Here is a 13,739-nt window from a genome sequence, read left to right as displayed (position 1 = left end):
TGTATAAAACTTGTTTTTAATCCTTAACCAAATTGTAAAAGCAGAGCTTATAGGCTAATTAGACCTTGACCACTCAAACCTCCTGCAAACATATAATTATATTTTTTGTCATCTAAGTTCCTCTACAAAGGTTACTGGTGTTACTGAAAAGTTCTTTCGTCTCTTGATGTTTTACTGTTGTTTTGTCACTATAAAACAACAATGAATGAATCAATAGAATCAATACATGGATGTGTTTCACTTATAAATGTTGGTACAACATTAATAAATACTTTTGTAGAATGATACATGATAATGAGATCCTGATCTTTTAATTATGAGCTCTCAATCTATTATTATTATTGAGAGAGTTTTATTTGTTTTTGTTGTGTGTTTTTTGTTGTTTGTTTTTAAAGCTTGAATGTCAATCTAATTAAGTGTTGATGTTGTTGTATATTTCTTTTTGAACAAAGTATTTTGTAAAATGTTATATTAAACGTTAAGAGCCTTGTGTTAACAGATGTAAAATTCAAACAGGAAGTGTAATGTTGCCATGGATTCATTGAGTCGTAACAACTTAAGCCCCATTTTTTAGCCTTTATTTGTTCACATTTTGGAAAATTAAAAAGGCCGAAATAGCTATTAGTAGATCATTGTTGCTATGTACCATTGGGTGCACTGAGAACTATCAGTGAATTACTGTGATACCGTGGGAATCTTAAAAACCTGATGATTCTCAGGCAAGTTCTGAGGCGTACCAATTCCTGCCCCGTTAGTCTACGTTTTTTCGTAATTCAGATAGTTTTCCGATATTGTTAATTGTGACATTATAAAATATAATTACGCAGCTAAGTCCAATTATTTTTTCTTTTGTGAATGAGACAACAGTTCACCTTCATTCTTCGCTTCCTTTTGTTTCCTACCTGTAGGGGGCGCTCGAGCAGGCGAAACACTGCGTGCGTCGAACGAACCACAGATAGAGAACGAGTGACGACACCACTTCCACAACAACAAGAAGCTGAAAAACAAGGAAGTGGATGATCGTGAAGCAGCCGTAACCTGTTATAAGGCCGTGACTACATACGCAGAGTCTCCCTTTTAATCTGATATTCCTCAGCCTCCGGAACAGTCCACAACAATGAACAACAAAGGTATTTCTCCAGACCGTATTTAGAAGATTAGTCAACTGTTCGTTATAGGACGCTGATGTTATAACTAGAGATGAAGAGCTGTCGTTATGGCCATCTGAAGGAGAGGACTTCACGTTTAGCTACGTACATGACAATAAACCGACGCTTTCTGGTTAACACGGAGCACAGTCATGTTCAAGTTAGGCATCTAGTTTATCATCTAATACTAAAGATGTTAGTAATGAACATCTGGATTTACTGTCACCTTATATTATCGGACCATTATTCTCCAAGTCACATATTTTCAGTCAGCTAGCATCACTAAAAACAGGCGAATTTTAAAGGCAAAGATGACACCGTTTCCTCTTGTTTTGTAAGACCCACGCATGGGAATTTAAATCTGTACCGTGTATTTTATCGATACTTTGCTCATGTGTGTATAAATTAGTTAATTTGTATATTTTATATTATTTGTGTTATATAAAACTTACAGTTTTATACGATAAGACAAATTAATCTACAACTATTTTGCTCATCGTTTTATCATTTCACGTCTTTTATAAAGCTAAAATGTAAAAACAAATTCTCAGAATCCAGCAAATCTTTGTCTAAATCCTATATTGTTTCCTTTATAAAAGTTCAAATTAGTATTACCAACCATAAAAACTCCAGCTGAAATTAATTATTTATTCAGGAGCAGGGAGTAATTAAAAAAAACATAAAAGCATCGAGACTAACGTGTAAAACAACTAAATATAACTAAAACGATTAGTTGATTTATTGATTGGTCGATTTATTGATTGGTCAATTTAATCAGCAACTAATTTGGTAATTGATTGGTAGGTTTATTGGTCAAATTAATTAGCAACTAATTTGATCTTTTTTTAAACACAAATGGCATAAATTCTCTTCTCAAATGTGAATAATTTGTTTTCTTTGTCTTCCCATCAGGCAAAAAAAGATTTCAAGGCATCAAAGAATTGATCTAGGAAATAATCAGTAAATGAATCCATAATTTAAAAAATTACATGTCAGTACTTAGTAACCTCCCTTTTGGCAGATATCACAGTTTGCAAATACTTCTTGTAGCCAGCCACACAATCATAGTCAGGTAATTTGTTGCAGCCAGGCAGGTTTGTAGATTTAGGGCAACCTAGTTATTTTTTATTTCTGATTAATTTACTGATTATTTTTATTGATTATCGAGTGTTATCAATGAGCAGAAATACCCATCACAAGTTCCCAGAGCCTGAAGTGGAACCTTAAGGTCTTGTTTTGTTTGATGAAAGAACAAAGAGAACCAGAAATAATTCACATTCGAGAAGCTGCAAACAGAGAACTTTTGCATAAAAATTGTTTAAACAATGAATCAAATATCAAAATACTTTCACATTTATTTTCCATAAAAAAAAAAAAAAAACAGCAATTAATTTCAGCTTTAGTATTTATCATTGGAATAAGTAATTTGCTCTTTTTGGTGCAGTTTTGTCAAGTAAACGATAGGATTAATAGGCAGAAAATTTCTCTGGCGTCTTTTATCCTTTGTGGATAAAATAAATTTTACTAATACGCCATCTCTGGCTGTGAGTGACTGGAATTGACACTAACTTTGTATTAAGTTCATCTACTGTCCATATTTAAATATTAAGATTAGAGAGTACTGCTGAAAATGTGATATTCTTTGGTGTATTCTGACAATGAACATGATGTTGTGTAACTTCTGAAATGTCACAGTCCTTTGCCTCAAAATCCCAATCACTTCACTCAGTCTGAGATTTCTATGTCAATCACTGTTAAGACTATAGAGACAAATATTTGCTTTAAAGCAAAATGTTGTTTTGCAGGTTCATATCCACAGCAGGCTGTGTACCCTCAGCAGAGCACTGCACCTGTATACCCTCCTGCTATGCAAATGTCTCCTCAGGCACCTCCTTACACAGACACACCACCTGCATATTCTGAGGTAATTATTGCATTTCTAAGTCATACAATAATACAGTTACTACTCACAGTGACCCTTCTAAACGGTTTTAAACCTGTCTGTCCTCTGTGTCTGCAGATATACCAGCCCAGATATGTGCTTCCACCTCAGGTGCCTGGTCAGATGCCTCAGATGTCCTCTCCCTACCCTGGTGCTCAGGTGTTTATGCCCATGCAGCCACACATGGCTGTTGGGCCAGTGGGTCAGAATGTCCCCATGGCTTACTATCCCATGGGAGCCGTGTACCCGCCTGGATCAACAGTGATGGTGGATAGTGGCTTTGATGCTGGTGCTCGCTTCACAGCAGGCAGCAGCGTTTCCATCCCAGTGAGTGTCCATCTAGTTCAACGATTTAAAGGAGCCTCATTGATCACAGTAAGGTTGTTGTTGAGATGCAGTGTCAGATTATCTTATGTCTGTGCATGTTTGTGCTTGTTTTATCCCCTCCTCAGCCCCCACCTCCTGGACATCCCCCCAATGCAGCTCAGCTGGCTGCCATGCAGGGTGCCAATGTTGTAATGTCACAGCGCAAGAGCAACTTCTTCCTGGGTGGATCCAGTGGAGGTTATACCATCTGGTAACAGCAACTTCTCAACTCCTCCATCATGCCTAAACCGTGTCCCCGTCCCAAATGATGCCCCAGTTCTACCCCCATCCCATATGCCACCCTCTTCAGGCTGCTTGGCCATGCCACAATACTGATATCACCTAACGGAATGTAATATTTTAGAGCCCTTGTGAAAGGTACAGTACTCCACTTGTGACCTAGAGATCAAATGATAAATGCCACTGCCTGGAGAGGACAAATGCAAAATTTTTAATGTTGTAGAATTCATGCCATAATTCTTCATTGGGTCTAACCTCTTTGGTCATCCCAGATTGGACCTCTTTCAGGCATTTGTTGAAGAGACCTGGTCTCCTTTGATCAAATGGATCACAAATTACATTGAGATGTTCTTGTATACCTGTAAAGCTACGTAAATGAAATGTTGAAATATCAGACCCGCATTATTTAGTTTAGCTGCTTTATGGTGAAAGTGAAACGCAGTTACAAAGTTGCAGTTAACCGCAAAAAAAAAAGAAGAAATCTCCACTTGTCTTTTTTGAAAACTTTTAGTGTAGTAAAATTAATAGATGTGTAATAGTTCCATGTAAATACCAGTATGATGATGATGATCAAGAGAAATAACATCTCAGCTATACAAAAAAAAAAAAAACCTGCATCTTGGATGCTTTTAGTTAGAATTGTCTTGTCTTTTGCACAGTATCCAAAATACCATGGCATATCTGTTGCACAGTAAACTTCCTATCTGACAGATTGTTACATTGAAATCACTTGTAAATTAAAAAAAATTTGAATTAAAGCAAATAATTGAAGAAAAGATTCCATGCAATATCCAAAGTGAATTACTGTACCTTGTTGGGCAACTTGTAGATGAACATAGTCAAGTGCCAAAGAGCACTGGGGATAGCCCTAATTTAAAGAAAATTAACTTCAGTAAACTTAAAGGAAAGAAATTTAAAGTAAATCCAAATAGTAAGTTGAATGGGAAGGGGTGGTTGGTGTAACATTTTAGCTTTTTTTTGTCTCCTGTTTCTATTTCACAGTCGGATACCCAGAGTTTATACACTAAATGTTTATTGTACAGGTTTCAAGAATTACCCTCCATTTGTTTGTCTTTCACAAAGTATAATTTGGTATCATCAAATAAAAATTTTTCACCATAGAGGAATGTCACCTTTGTGATAGCATCAGTCAACATTTTCTAAGGTTGAGGAGACTTAAATATTTCAGTGTTTCGTTTCTTCCTTCACTACTTTTCCACATTCAAGTGATTTACATGAGTAGTTAGGCTAATAAATTTGTTAGTATAGCCAATGAGCTGGTTGTACCAAAGATTTGGTCTACAATGCACTTATGTTTGGTTGTGACTGTAAATTTTTAAGGTCACAATTTAAAAGCAAACATATCATCGAATTAGCAGTTATGAGATTGTCGGTACTAAGAGCCGTCAGTCTGACACGACTGCAATTGTTGTGTTAACGTCACTTTATGTGGGTCACTTGCATCCTTTAAGTTGTTGCATACTTTTGCACCTTTTTGCTATGTACAAATTTGATTAAATACTTTTTATCTGAGATGCACTGCTAAGCAAATCTGAGAAGTTGCAGACAAGGGGCTACTCTCTTTTTTTAAAATTCTGGTTTCATGTCTTTTTAAAAGGAAAGCTGTGAGATTTTTGAACATTTATAGATTTAAAAAAAAAAAAAAAGCTTCTTTTTCATCAAGTCTATTCCATTTTAAAGTAATGTCAAAATGTGTCGTGTTGTTCAGTAGATTGAAAGTGTATGCAAACTTTTATGCAGTGAGGCTATTATCTGTCAGCATAATTGTTAATTTCCGAGACATTTTTGTGCTGCTAATTAAACCTCTTTAGAATATTTACATCATACATTATCATGCAAACTTAAATAAAGTATCTGAAACTAGGTAAGCCTGTGTGGATACCATCGACTGATATTTGTAGATATTCTTCATTTTGGTGTCTGGTAGCGTCAATGTGTCACTGGGTATCCGACATACCGTATCAAGTTTTAACAGCTGTGGCCTCCAGGAAACAAATGCTGTTGCCGTCAACCACCATTCAGTGATTTCTCAGTGTTATTTCAGTCAGAAAGACCAGCTGTCTGAAAGCCAACTTCTTTCATCTGATGACCCTCATCTGATGAACGTCCTCTGTGCAGCTCACACACAGAGCTGCTTTAGCATACGTGACTGACATGTCGCTCAAGTGTTTTTTAAAATGGCTCAGTGTGCATTTTGCTGGGTAAGAGGCCACAGCTATCAAAACTTCAAACAAAAAAAATATGATTCCAACAAATGTTTCCTCTTTTTTTTTTTTTTTTTTCCATCTCTGCTCTGATTGTTTGTTAAGCAGCATAATGGTGGCTTTGTCCCAGCAATATGAAGTACTGTAAACTACAGCTGACCAGTAGATGCTATGCCAACCACAGCCAGCAAATGGATCACTCTTTGGTGAAGGATTATGGACATTTATAGTTCAGGGATTCTCTTGACAATATTTTGTAAAATAGATGTATGTACTAAAGTGATGTGACGGACTTTGGTACACATTCTATCTTTTAAGATTACTAAAGGAGATGAGTGTCACTACAGTTTGCTGAGACATGTCAAAGATGGAATACTTTGAAAAAAAGAACTTAGGTGCACTTAACTTTTTTATACTAAACTTAAAATTTAAAATGTAAGTTTAGAATAAAGGTTATTTTGGAAATTTGAAACGTTGCATGTTTTGTCATTTAATTTTATTCGCATGAACAATGTATTAGAGCGGGGCAGGTATTGATTTTAAGATTGTGATACGAGACTAGATAACATGGGGTTTAGGTCATTGTATTGTTGTGGCCAGACTGCATCACAGGTAATTTATAGTTTTTCAACTTATTTGATTGAGCAGGTCCTTCTGTTTGCTGGCCTTCATTACAACAAATCCTCATCAGCCACTTAAGTTTGGTGTACTTACAGTACGGGACAACAAAGTCATTTTGACATAAAAAAAAAAGGTACCGCGTGAAAAATATGATTCTGTATTTTTGGTAAAATCACCTCCTTTACACTAAGTTGCCAGTTTATTGCCTCCATATAGCCATATCTGTTGCTGTTCACTCCAGCCCACAGTAAAATCACATCTCCCTGAAGTTTATCATATTCAGTTGTTGTTGACGCCGATATAAAGGTTTTGATTCATGTCTGTGGTAATTCTTTGCAGCTGAGGTTTGTTGTCTTGTTTTGAAATGCATTAACTGAAAGGTGTATCTAATATTTTAAATCAACTGTCAAACATAGGTCATCACAGACTGAACATTCATTCACCTCTCAGGGTCGCCGCTGCAGCCAATCCCAGCTGACATTGGGCGAGGGCGGGGTATCGCAGGTCTAACATGTAGAGATGAACCACCACTCACATTCACACCAACGGGCAGTTTAGTGTTACCAATGAATCTAAACCTGCATGTCTTTGGCTTGTGGGAGGAATCCATGAGAACACAGACCGGCACCAGCTGGCCGGCAGATTCGAACCCAGAACCTTTTTGCTGTGAGGTGAAGTGCTAATCACTGCGCCACCGTGCCAGACTGAACACAAGTGTCATAATGGTGGGATTATAGTGGATGTAGGATCTAGGTCCAACTCATTGCAATGTGTCTAAAACAGGGGTTTTCAAAGTCTGAGACTGTGGACCAACCCTCACAGAAAATTTGGCGAAAGGCACCCCCTCACCCCACCCAGGTTTACTTGCTTTCTTTCGCTCAATTCCGGGATGCCTATGGGATTGTGATGATGTCATTGGATCCCACAGACACCCAACAATTGAGCCAAGATAGCCTAATACTGCTGTTTGACATAACTGGAGACTAAACCCAAATACATAGAAAGAGTTGTCCAAAACTACTGTATCTGTGAACCATCTCTTTAACCAAATCACACACATTTAGGCCAATTTACATGCTCTCCCTTTTGATAACTAATTTAATACCTTGTAATATATTTTCCCTTCGCTGAGCCCCCCTGGTGAGGCCTTTAAAAACCTCTGGTCTAAAACATTTGAATTGTTTGCGCCTTGATCATCGATTCAAAGTCAGGGCAGCAAAGCTGCTGATTATGACATTGCCTACTTCAAAATGTAAATACTATGTAAACACTATAATGATACAAGTCCAAAAACAAGCTTTATTGCCTTCCATATTCATCTGAAATAGGGAAGCCACCGGTAACAATGTCTGTAAATACAAAATAAAGCCAGGTAGAACAGCATCAAATGCAACAAATAAAATTTGATGTCCTGTACTCAAAAAGGGGACATCATTTTTTAAACTAGCTTATTAAAGAACTGCATAGAAAAATGATTATTTTAAAAGCAAATCGATATAAAAGTAACTGCCCTTAAAAGCACCAGAACATGTCTAGTACAAGGTTTGTGTGGCAGCATGTCTGAATGAAACAACATATTGTAGATACTAAAGAGAAAAACTGAAACACAGCTGATGAATGGTGGAACTTAGAAGCTAACCTTACATTTTAAAAGAGCTGCTGAGTATTTACTGATCATGTAACTGTGACTGTAGACGCTTTAAAATCCCACCACCTGTTTCACACCCAGCTCTGCTAATCTGCACACACCTGTTGTCTGTCACCTGCTCCACATCCATCAACATTCAGTCCTACAGTAATAACTTCATCTTTGGTTTTACTTTGTGCACATGTGCGTTTGTTTTAGAGCAAAAACTTAAACAAGGCATTCCTCCGACCGGTCTGCAGCAAGTAGCGGCCTTCCCTCAAAACACAGATACAGAAAAAAAAAAAAAAAACAGTCCCATTTCTTCTCAGGCCTCTGCAGACTCCTTTTTTTCCTTAAGCCCCACTCACAACCTGCAAGTCATGCACTACGTTCAGATGAAGTATTCCTTCTTTTCACTCGCTGCCTGGTTACTGAACTCCTCGTCAGGGTCCTCTCCTGGAGCCAGCTCCCCTGTCGTCCTGTAGTCCCCTTTATTGTGGCAGAGATACCGGTAAAGCAGGAAGCCCAGGACAGCTACTGTCACCAGGATGAGAACTATAACCACTGGAAAAATAAAAATCAAAAAAAAGGTTTAGTAAAAAAATTGCTGTTGTAAGACTTCACAATGTCACAGATAAAATTCAGGATAAACTACGAACAGTTACCTGCAATTACCGCCGAGTCTGAACTCGTGGGGACTGCTGTCGTTACCACTGAGAAAACAAAACAAGTAGATTAGTTTTTAAACCACTGGTGGCAGGTAACAGACAAAGTGGAAAACTCATGACAATGTTTTTCTACTGAGAGGAAGTAAACTGTCATGAAACTGAAATGTCATGTCTCACAACATAAAAACAAAAGAGGGTAGGAGTTACCCTGAATCATGGTGGTGTCTGCTTGTGTGGGATGTGATGTCAAAGGCTCCATTTTTGAAGCTGGAAAAAAACCACAAGCAATATACAGTATGTGTTGATAAAACAGCACAAACTATCAAGATTATATCAGAATGCTGGTTAGCTACAGCATTCAAAGCCAAGTGAGTACATTCACGAAGGATCTTAAAAACACAGTGTACTTACTCTGCCTCACAGTTGCGGCTGTAGAGTCTGTTGTTAAAGGCACCATATCTGAACCTGGAAGATCAAAAAGCATGTTAAAAATGTCACAGGGCTCTTATCTACAGCCCACAGTGTGTGTGTGCCGCTAGAAGAGAATGGTATAACTGCATAGCTGCTGGGGTGGGGGGGTTGGGGGGAGATATTAAGTGTTATGACACAGTAATCTGATTATTAAGGGCTGAAACTGAAACAAAGCTGTCAACCTCCGATTTATTTCCGAATCCTCTGTGATGCAATGACTTAATCAGAGAACACACCAGTGGCAGAGGAAGTGCTGAGATCTTTTAATTTGAGTAAAAGTAACAACATCACGCTATAAAAACAAGTGTTCATGTTAAAATGTGACTAAAGCAGAAGTACACAACTATTATCTGCAACAGACATGCAAAACAACATTAATTAGTCAACTGCTGACAGAAAAAGAATCTGCAATTAAGTAAAAAAAATGCCAAACATCAAAGCCCTCAAATGTAATAATTTGCAGCTTTTCTTGGTTTTACACGACTGTTGTTTTTGACTGTTGGTTGAATTAAACAAGACATCGACACATTTTTAACTGTTTGCTGATGTTTTCCAGACCCAATGATTAATTGGGCTTCAACTAATGATTATTTTCATTATTGATTAATCTGCTGAAGTACAACTACCTCAAAATTTGACTTAAGTGCTCTTTGCTGGAAAACAACCATAATCTAGCTTCAGTAATCTTTAGAGCCAGATTTACCTCCTGGGAGGTCTGTTGTTGGGTCCTTGTTGACCCAGACAGCTACCCTGCTCTGTCGTAGTGACTACCATATTTCCTGTGCACTTCCTCACTCCCCAAAATACAACAAGCAGTCTTCACCGCCCCCCCCCCCCCCCCCCCCCCTTGCCCATCCCTGTGCCTAGTCCTGTGTGGACCAGCTGTGTGGGATGTTCCAGTTCTTCTTCAACCAGAGCCTGAAAATGGTGAGAGTGTCATTCTTGTGCAAGACTTCCTGCGTGCTACCAGTACCAAAGAAATCACACCTGAAGGAACTACACAGCTACAGGCGGGTGACACTGACTTCTCACCTGATGAAGGCCAGGTCCTGACCTACCTTCGCCCTCCGGTGCACCTATTCTTAGACCTGCTGCAGTGATGCACCGGTGTAGCCAATGCCAACATCCACCTTCTTTACAGATCCTTCTCCATGTGAAAGACCCTGGATCTGCTGTGAGAATCATATTGTTCGACTTCGCCGGTGCATTCAACACCATACTAACCTTACTACTGAGGGAGAAGATGCATTGTGTGGTGGTAGATCGCCGCCTCACCATTTGGATGAGACAAACAGACCACAGTATGAAGGGGTTTAAGGACTGTGCGTCTGACTAGGGACAGTCCTGGCCTCCTTCCTGTTTATCCTCTACACCAGACTTTATACATCACTCATCAAACTGTCATCTGCAGAAGTTCTCAGATTACTCCGCTATTGTTGGATGAGGAGTATAGGAGACTAACCTAGGACTTTGTGGGCTGGTGTCAGTGCAACTGCCTCCAAATAAACAATGAAAAAACCAAAGAGCTGGTGATAGATGCCCCCGGGGCCACCCACCCACCCACGCGTGTGATTTTCAGAGTGTAGACTTTGGACGGACAATGCTAATACACTATGCAAGAAAGGCCAGAGGAGACTTCATCCACTGAGGAGACTCAGACCTCAGAGTGTTCTCTTGGGGCAGCAGTATCTCGACAGCAGACAGGAAGAGACTGAATAAACTGGTCAAGAGGGCAGGCTCCTTCCTGGGATGCCCCCCGGATACAGTGGAGGTGGTGGGAGAGAGAAAATGTTGGCCAAGCTTTCATCCTGAGGGGAGAAAGTCTCCCACCCCCTGCATGAGACTCTGACAGCACCGAGCGGCGCCTTCAGCGGTCGGGAGCTCCACCCACGGTGTTCAAAGGAGCGATACTGCACGTCTTTACTTCCTGCTGCTGTCAGACTGTAAACGAGCACTGCTCGCAACAACCCACTGGGTACTGCACAAACACCAATGGAAAGTAATATGTGCAATATTTCTTTGTAACACCAACTTTTTCTCTCACCGATGCGCGATGTATGTAAAACTGCACTTCATGTGAACAACGTGCAATAGTACACCTCATGTAAATACAATGATAATGTATTTTTTTCTCTCTTAACTAAGCTTAGTGCCAACTATTTGATCTTATCTCATCTTATCTTATCTAACACTCCTGTGCTGGAATACCAATACTGGACCCAAGGTTTTATGTTTGGCAATTACTGTTAAGTAATTAGAATTTTTTTTTTTTTTTTTTTTTTAAAACTGCAGTGTTTAGAAATACACAATACAAACTATAATAATAAAGGTCTTAAAACAATAAATAATAATCTTTGCAAATATTCTCCTTTAATTCATAAACAGGACAACCAGTTGATGAATGAGCCTGAGCCTTTTGGAGCTTTTGGGTGCAGTCATACAAATAAATCAGCGCTGTTATTATTGATCAAATGGGCACTTACTGTTCATGGTTGCTTTTTAACTCACTGCCGACCTGTAAGAAACACACAAAAATTGTTAAAACTAACAAATAAAGACAACAATATCTCTCTGCATCCCATTTCAACAATAACGTTTCAGTGTTACTCGATTAATTGACTAGTCTATTGTCAAAAAATTAATCAAGAACTATTTTGATGATTGGTTAATCATTTTAGAAGCAAAAATTCCAAACACTCACAGATTTAAGCTTCTTATGATTTGACAATTGAATGCTGTTGCATGTCATATGTGACAGTAAACTGAACATTTTTGGGTTTTGGACTTTTTGTCGAATAAAACAAGCGAATGAAATAGATTACCTTGGGCTGTGGGAAATTTTAACAGACATTCTTCGCCATTTCTAACATTTTTTGGACAAAAAATGTATGATTTATCGAGAAAATAATTGTTAGATGATGAGCAAAGAATAGTAGGAAGTTTTATCTACAGTGAAAATAGGTGCAGCCCTGACGTTTTCCAACCATGTAACAATAACCTAAATGTTTTTATTTGAACATGGAAAACAGCTGGTTAACACATTTTCCTCCATTGTTACCGACATATTTCATTTTTCAGCTGCTCCTTTGTCTTCTTAGTAAACAGGTTACTCTGACCTTTTAAAGAAACACAAACTCTTTCACCCGCATGTTCTCATAAACTTAGCTTGTCTGAGAAAGCGACCCCGGGAAAATTACGACATGTGAGCTAAAAACTCTTCCATGATTCTCAAACACTGAACAAACAATCAGACATTGTTCATCACAGCTGTGCTGTGAGCTTACCTGGGCGCAGCGGGGCGTCTCACTAAACTAGATAATAAAACTTTTCCCCGAGCTAACTTCTAAGGTGGAGAAAACTAACGCACACAGCTAACTGAAGTTTGAAATTTAAACTCCCTGTGACTCCGCTCAGGCGTCCAAAACTGCGTCTGTGAAACACAGTAAGTACTTCTACTTCTTCTCCGAGCACTCGTGAGTCATGCAGGACACGCTCTCGATTTCCGACCCCTCCCTTTCCTCCCCCTCCGTCAAAGATCGTCTATGAGCAGGATCTCACTGCTGAGTTTAAATGTGGAACAGACAGAGCTGCAGCTGCTTGTTTCCATGGACTGATCAATCTCTTAAAGGGCCCCTGGGCAAAAAAATTGCCCCCACTGACTCCCTCACTAGTATTGGCCAAAAATGAATAAGCCAATCTTTTCTATTGGTATATTTTCTAGATCAATACAGGGTAATAAGTAGCCATACATTCACACTGTAAAGTCAGACATGACAAAAGCTATCACCTTCTCAGTGTTTGTATGTTATCAAACTAACTGCAGGCCATATAATTGAAAGCATTAAAACCTTAAACTGCCACCTTAGTTGATATTGTACTTTGTGGTGCAAATAAATGAACTAAATAAATTACCTAAACAGGTGAAGATGGATGAAGCTGTGGTTTTTGGGACCCCTCAGGATCTGGGGACCCCTGGGCTGTTGCATTTGATCTTGATAAGATGTACTCCTCGAGTTGAGTAAATTGATCTTTGTGTGTAAAATCAGTGGAGTGTCTTTTCAAAGAAGTCAAAAAACATTAGTCATATTGAGCTGGACATCTTCATCGTTCCTTCAGAATGAGCCCCAGTGCTGAGTCCCTGCTGACTGCCCCCGCTGAGTCCCCATAAGAACATGCATAGATTTTATTATTGCTCAGTTACAATACAAAGTCTCTTTCCTTTCTGATTTTGTAAATAACATAAAAATATTTTCCAGTCCACCCATACTCTGCACTCTTACACAAATATGTGCAAGGCTCTCAAGCTTTGACAACTAGCACAGAGTTCATATCACAGAAGGTTGTTGTTCATATTTTTAAAAGCATGTATCGCACTCTTAGCTACAAAATCAGAAGGTTTCAGCAAGAAGTGGTCTTTATGTGTAAATACTG

At 38.7% G+C, this 13,739-nt stretch overlaps 2 protein-coding genes across 2 annotated transcripts; one reads left to right on the top strand and one right to left on the bottom strand.

The window, feature by feature from the left end:
* The first annotated feature begins 971 nt into the window (after positions 1 to 971).
* Positions 972 to 6,393, top strand: dazap2 (DAZ associated protein 2). The gene is made up of 4 exons (XM_023415558.2): positions 972 to 1,130; positions 2,954 to 3,072; positions 3,169 to 3,417; positions 3,543 to 6,393. The coding sequence occupies exons 1-4, from the start codon at positions 1,118 to 1,120 to the stop codon at positions 3,669 to 3,671; spliced, it is 510 nt and encodes a 169-aa protein (XP_023271326.1). The 5' UTR covers positions 972 to 1,117; the 3' UTR covers positions 3,672 to 6,393.
* A 1,428-nt stretch (positions 6,394 to 7,821) lies between these two features.
* Positions 7,822 to 12,800, bottom strand: LOC147818598 (uncharacterized). The gene is made up of 6 exons (XM_087176444.1): positions 12,593 to 12,800; positions 11,792 to 11,823; positions 9,249 to 9,302; positions 9,045 to 9,104; positions 8,835 to 8,882; positions 7,822 to 8,733 (listed from the first exon to the last, which is right to left on the bottom strand). Exons 2-6 carry the CDS (start codon positions 11,796 to 11,798, stop codon positions 8,561 to 8,563), a joined length of 342 nt encoding a protein of 113 aa, XP_087032570.1. The 5' UTR covers positions 11,799 to 11,823; positions 12,593 to 12,800; the 3' UTR covers positions 7,822 to 8,560.
* Positions 12,801 to 13,739: the final 939 nt, after the last annotated feature.

Source organism: Seriola lalandi, unplaced genomic scaffold (assembly GCF_002814215.2).
Source record: "Seriola lalandi dorsalis isolate HSWRI2012SDOR001 ecotype SW California unplaced genomic scaffold, Sedor1 jcf7180002054554, whole genome shotgun sequence".
NCBI lineage: Eukaryota > Metazoa > Chordata > Actinopteri > Carangiformes > Carangidae > Seriola > Seriola lalandi.
This window is presented reverse-complemented; position numbering and strand designations above follow the sequence as displayed.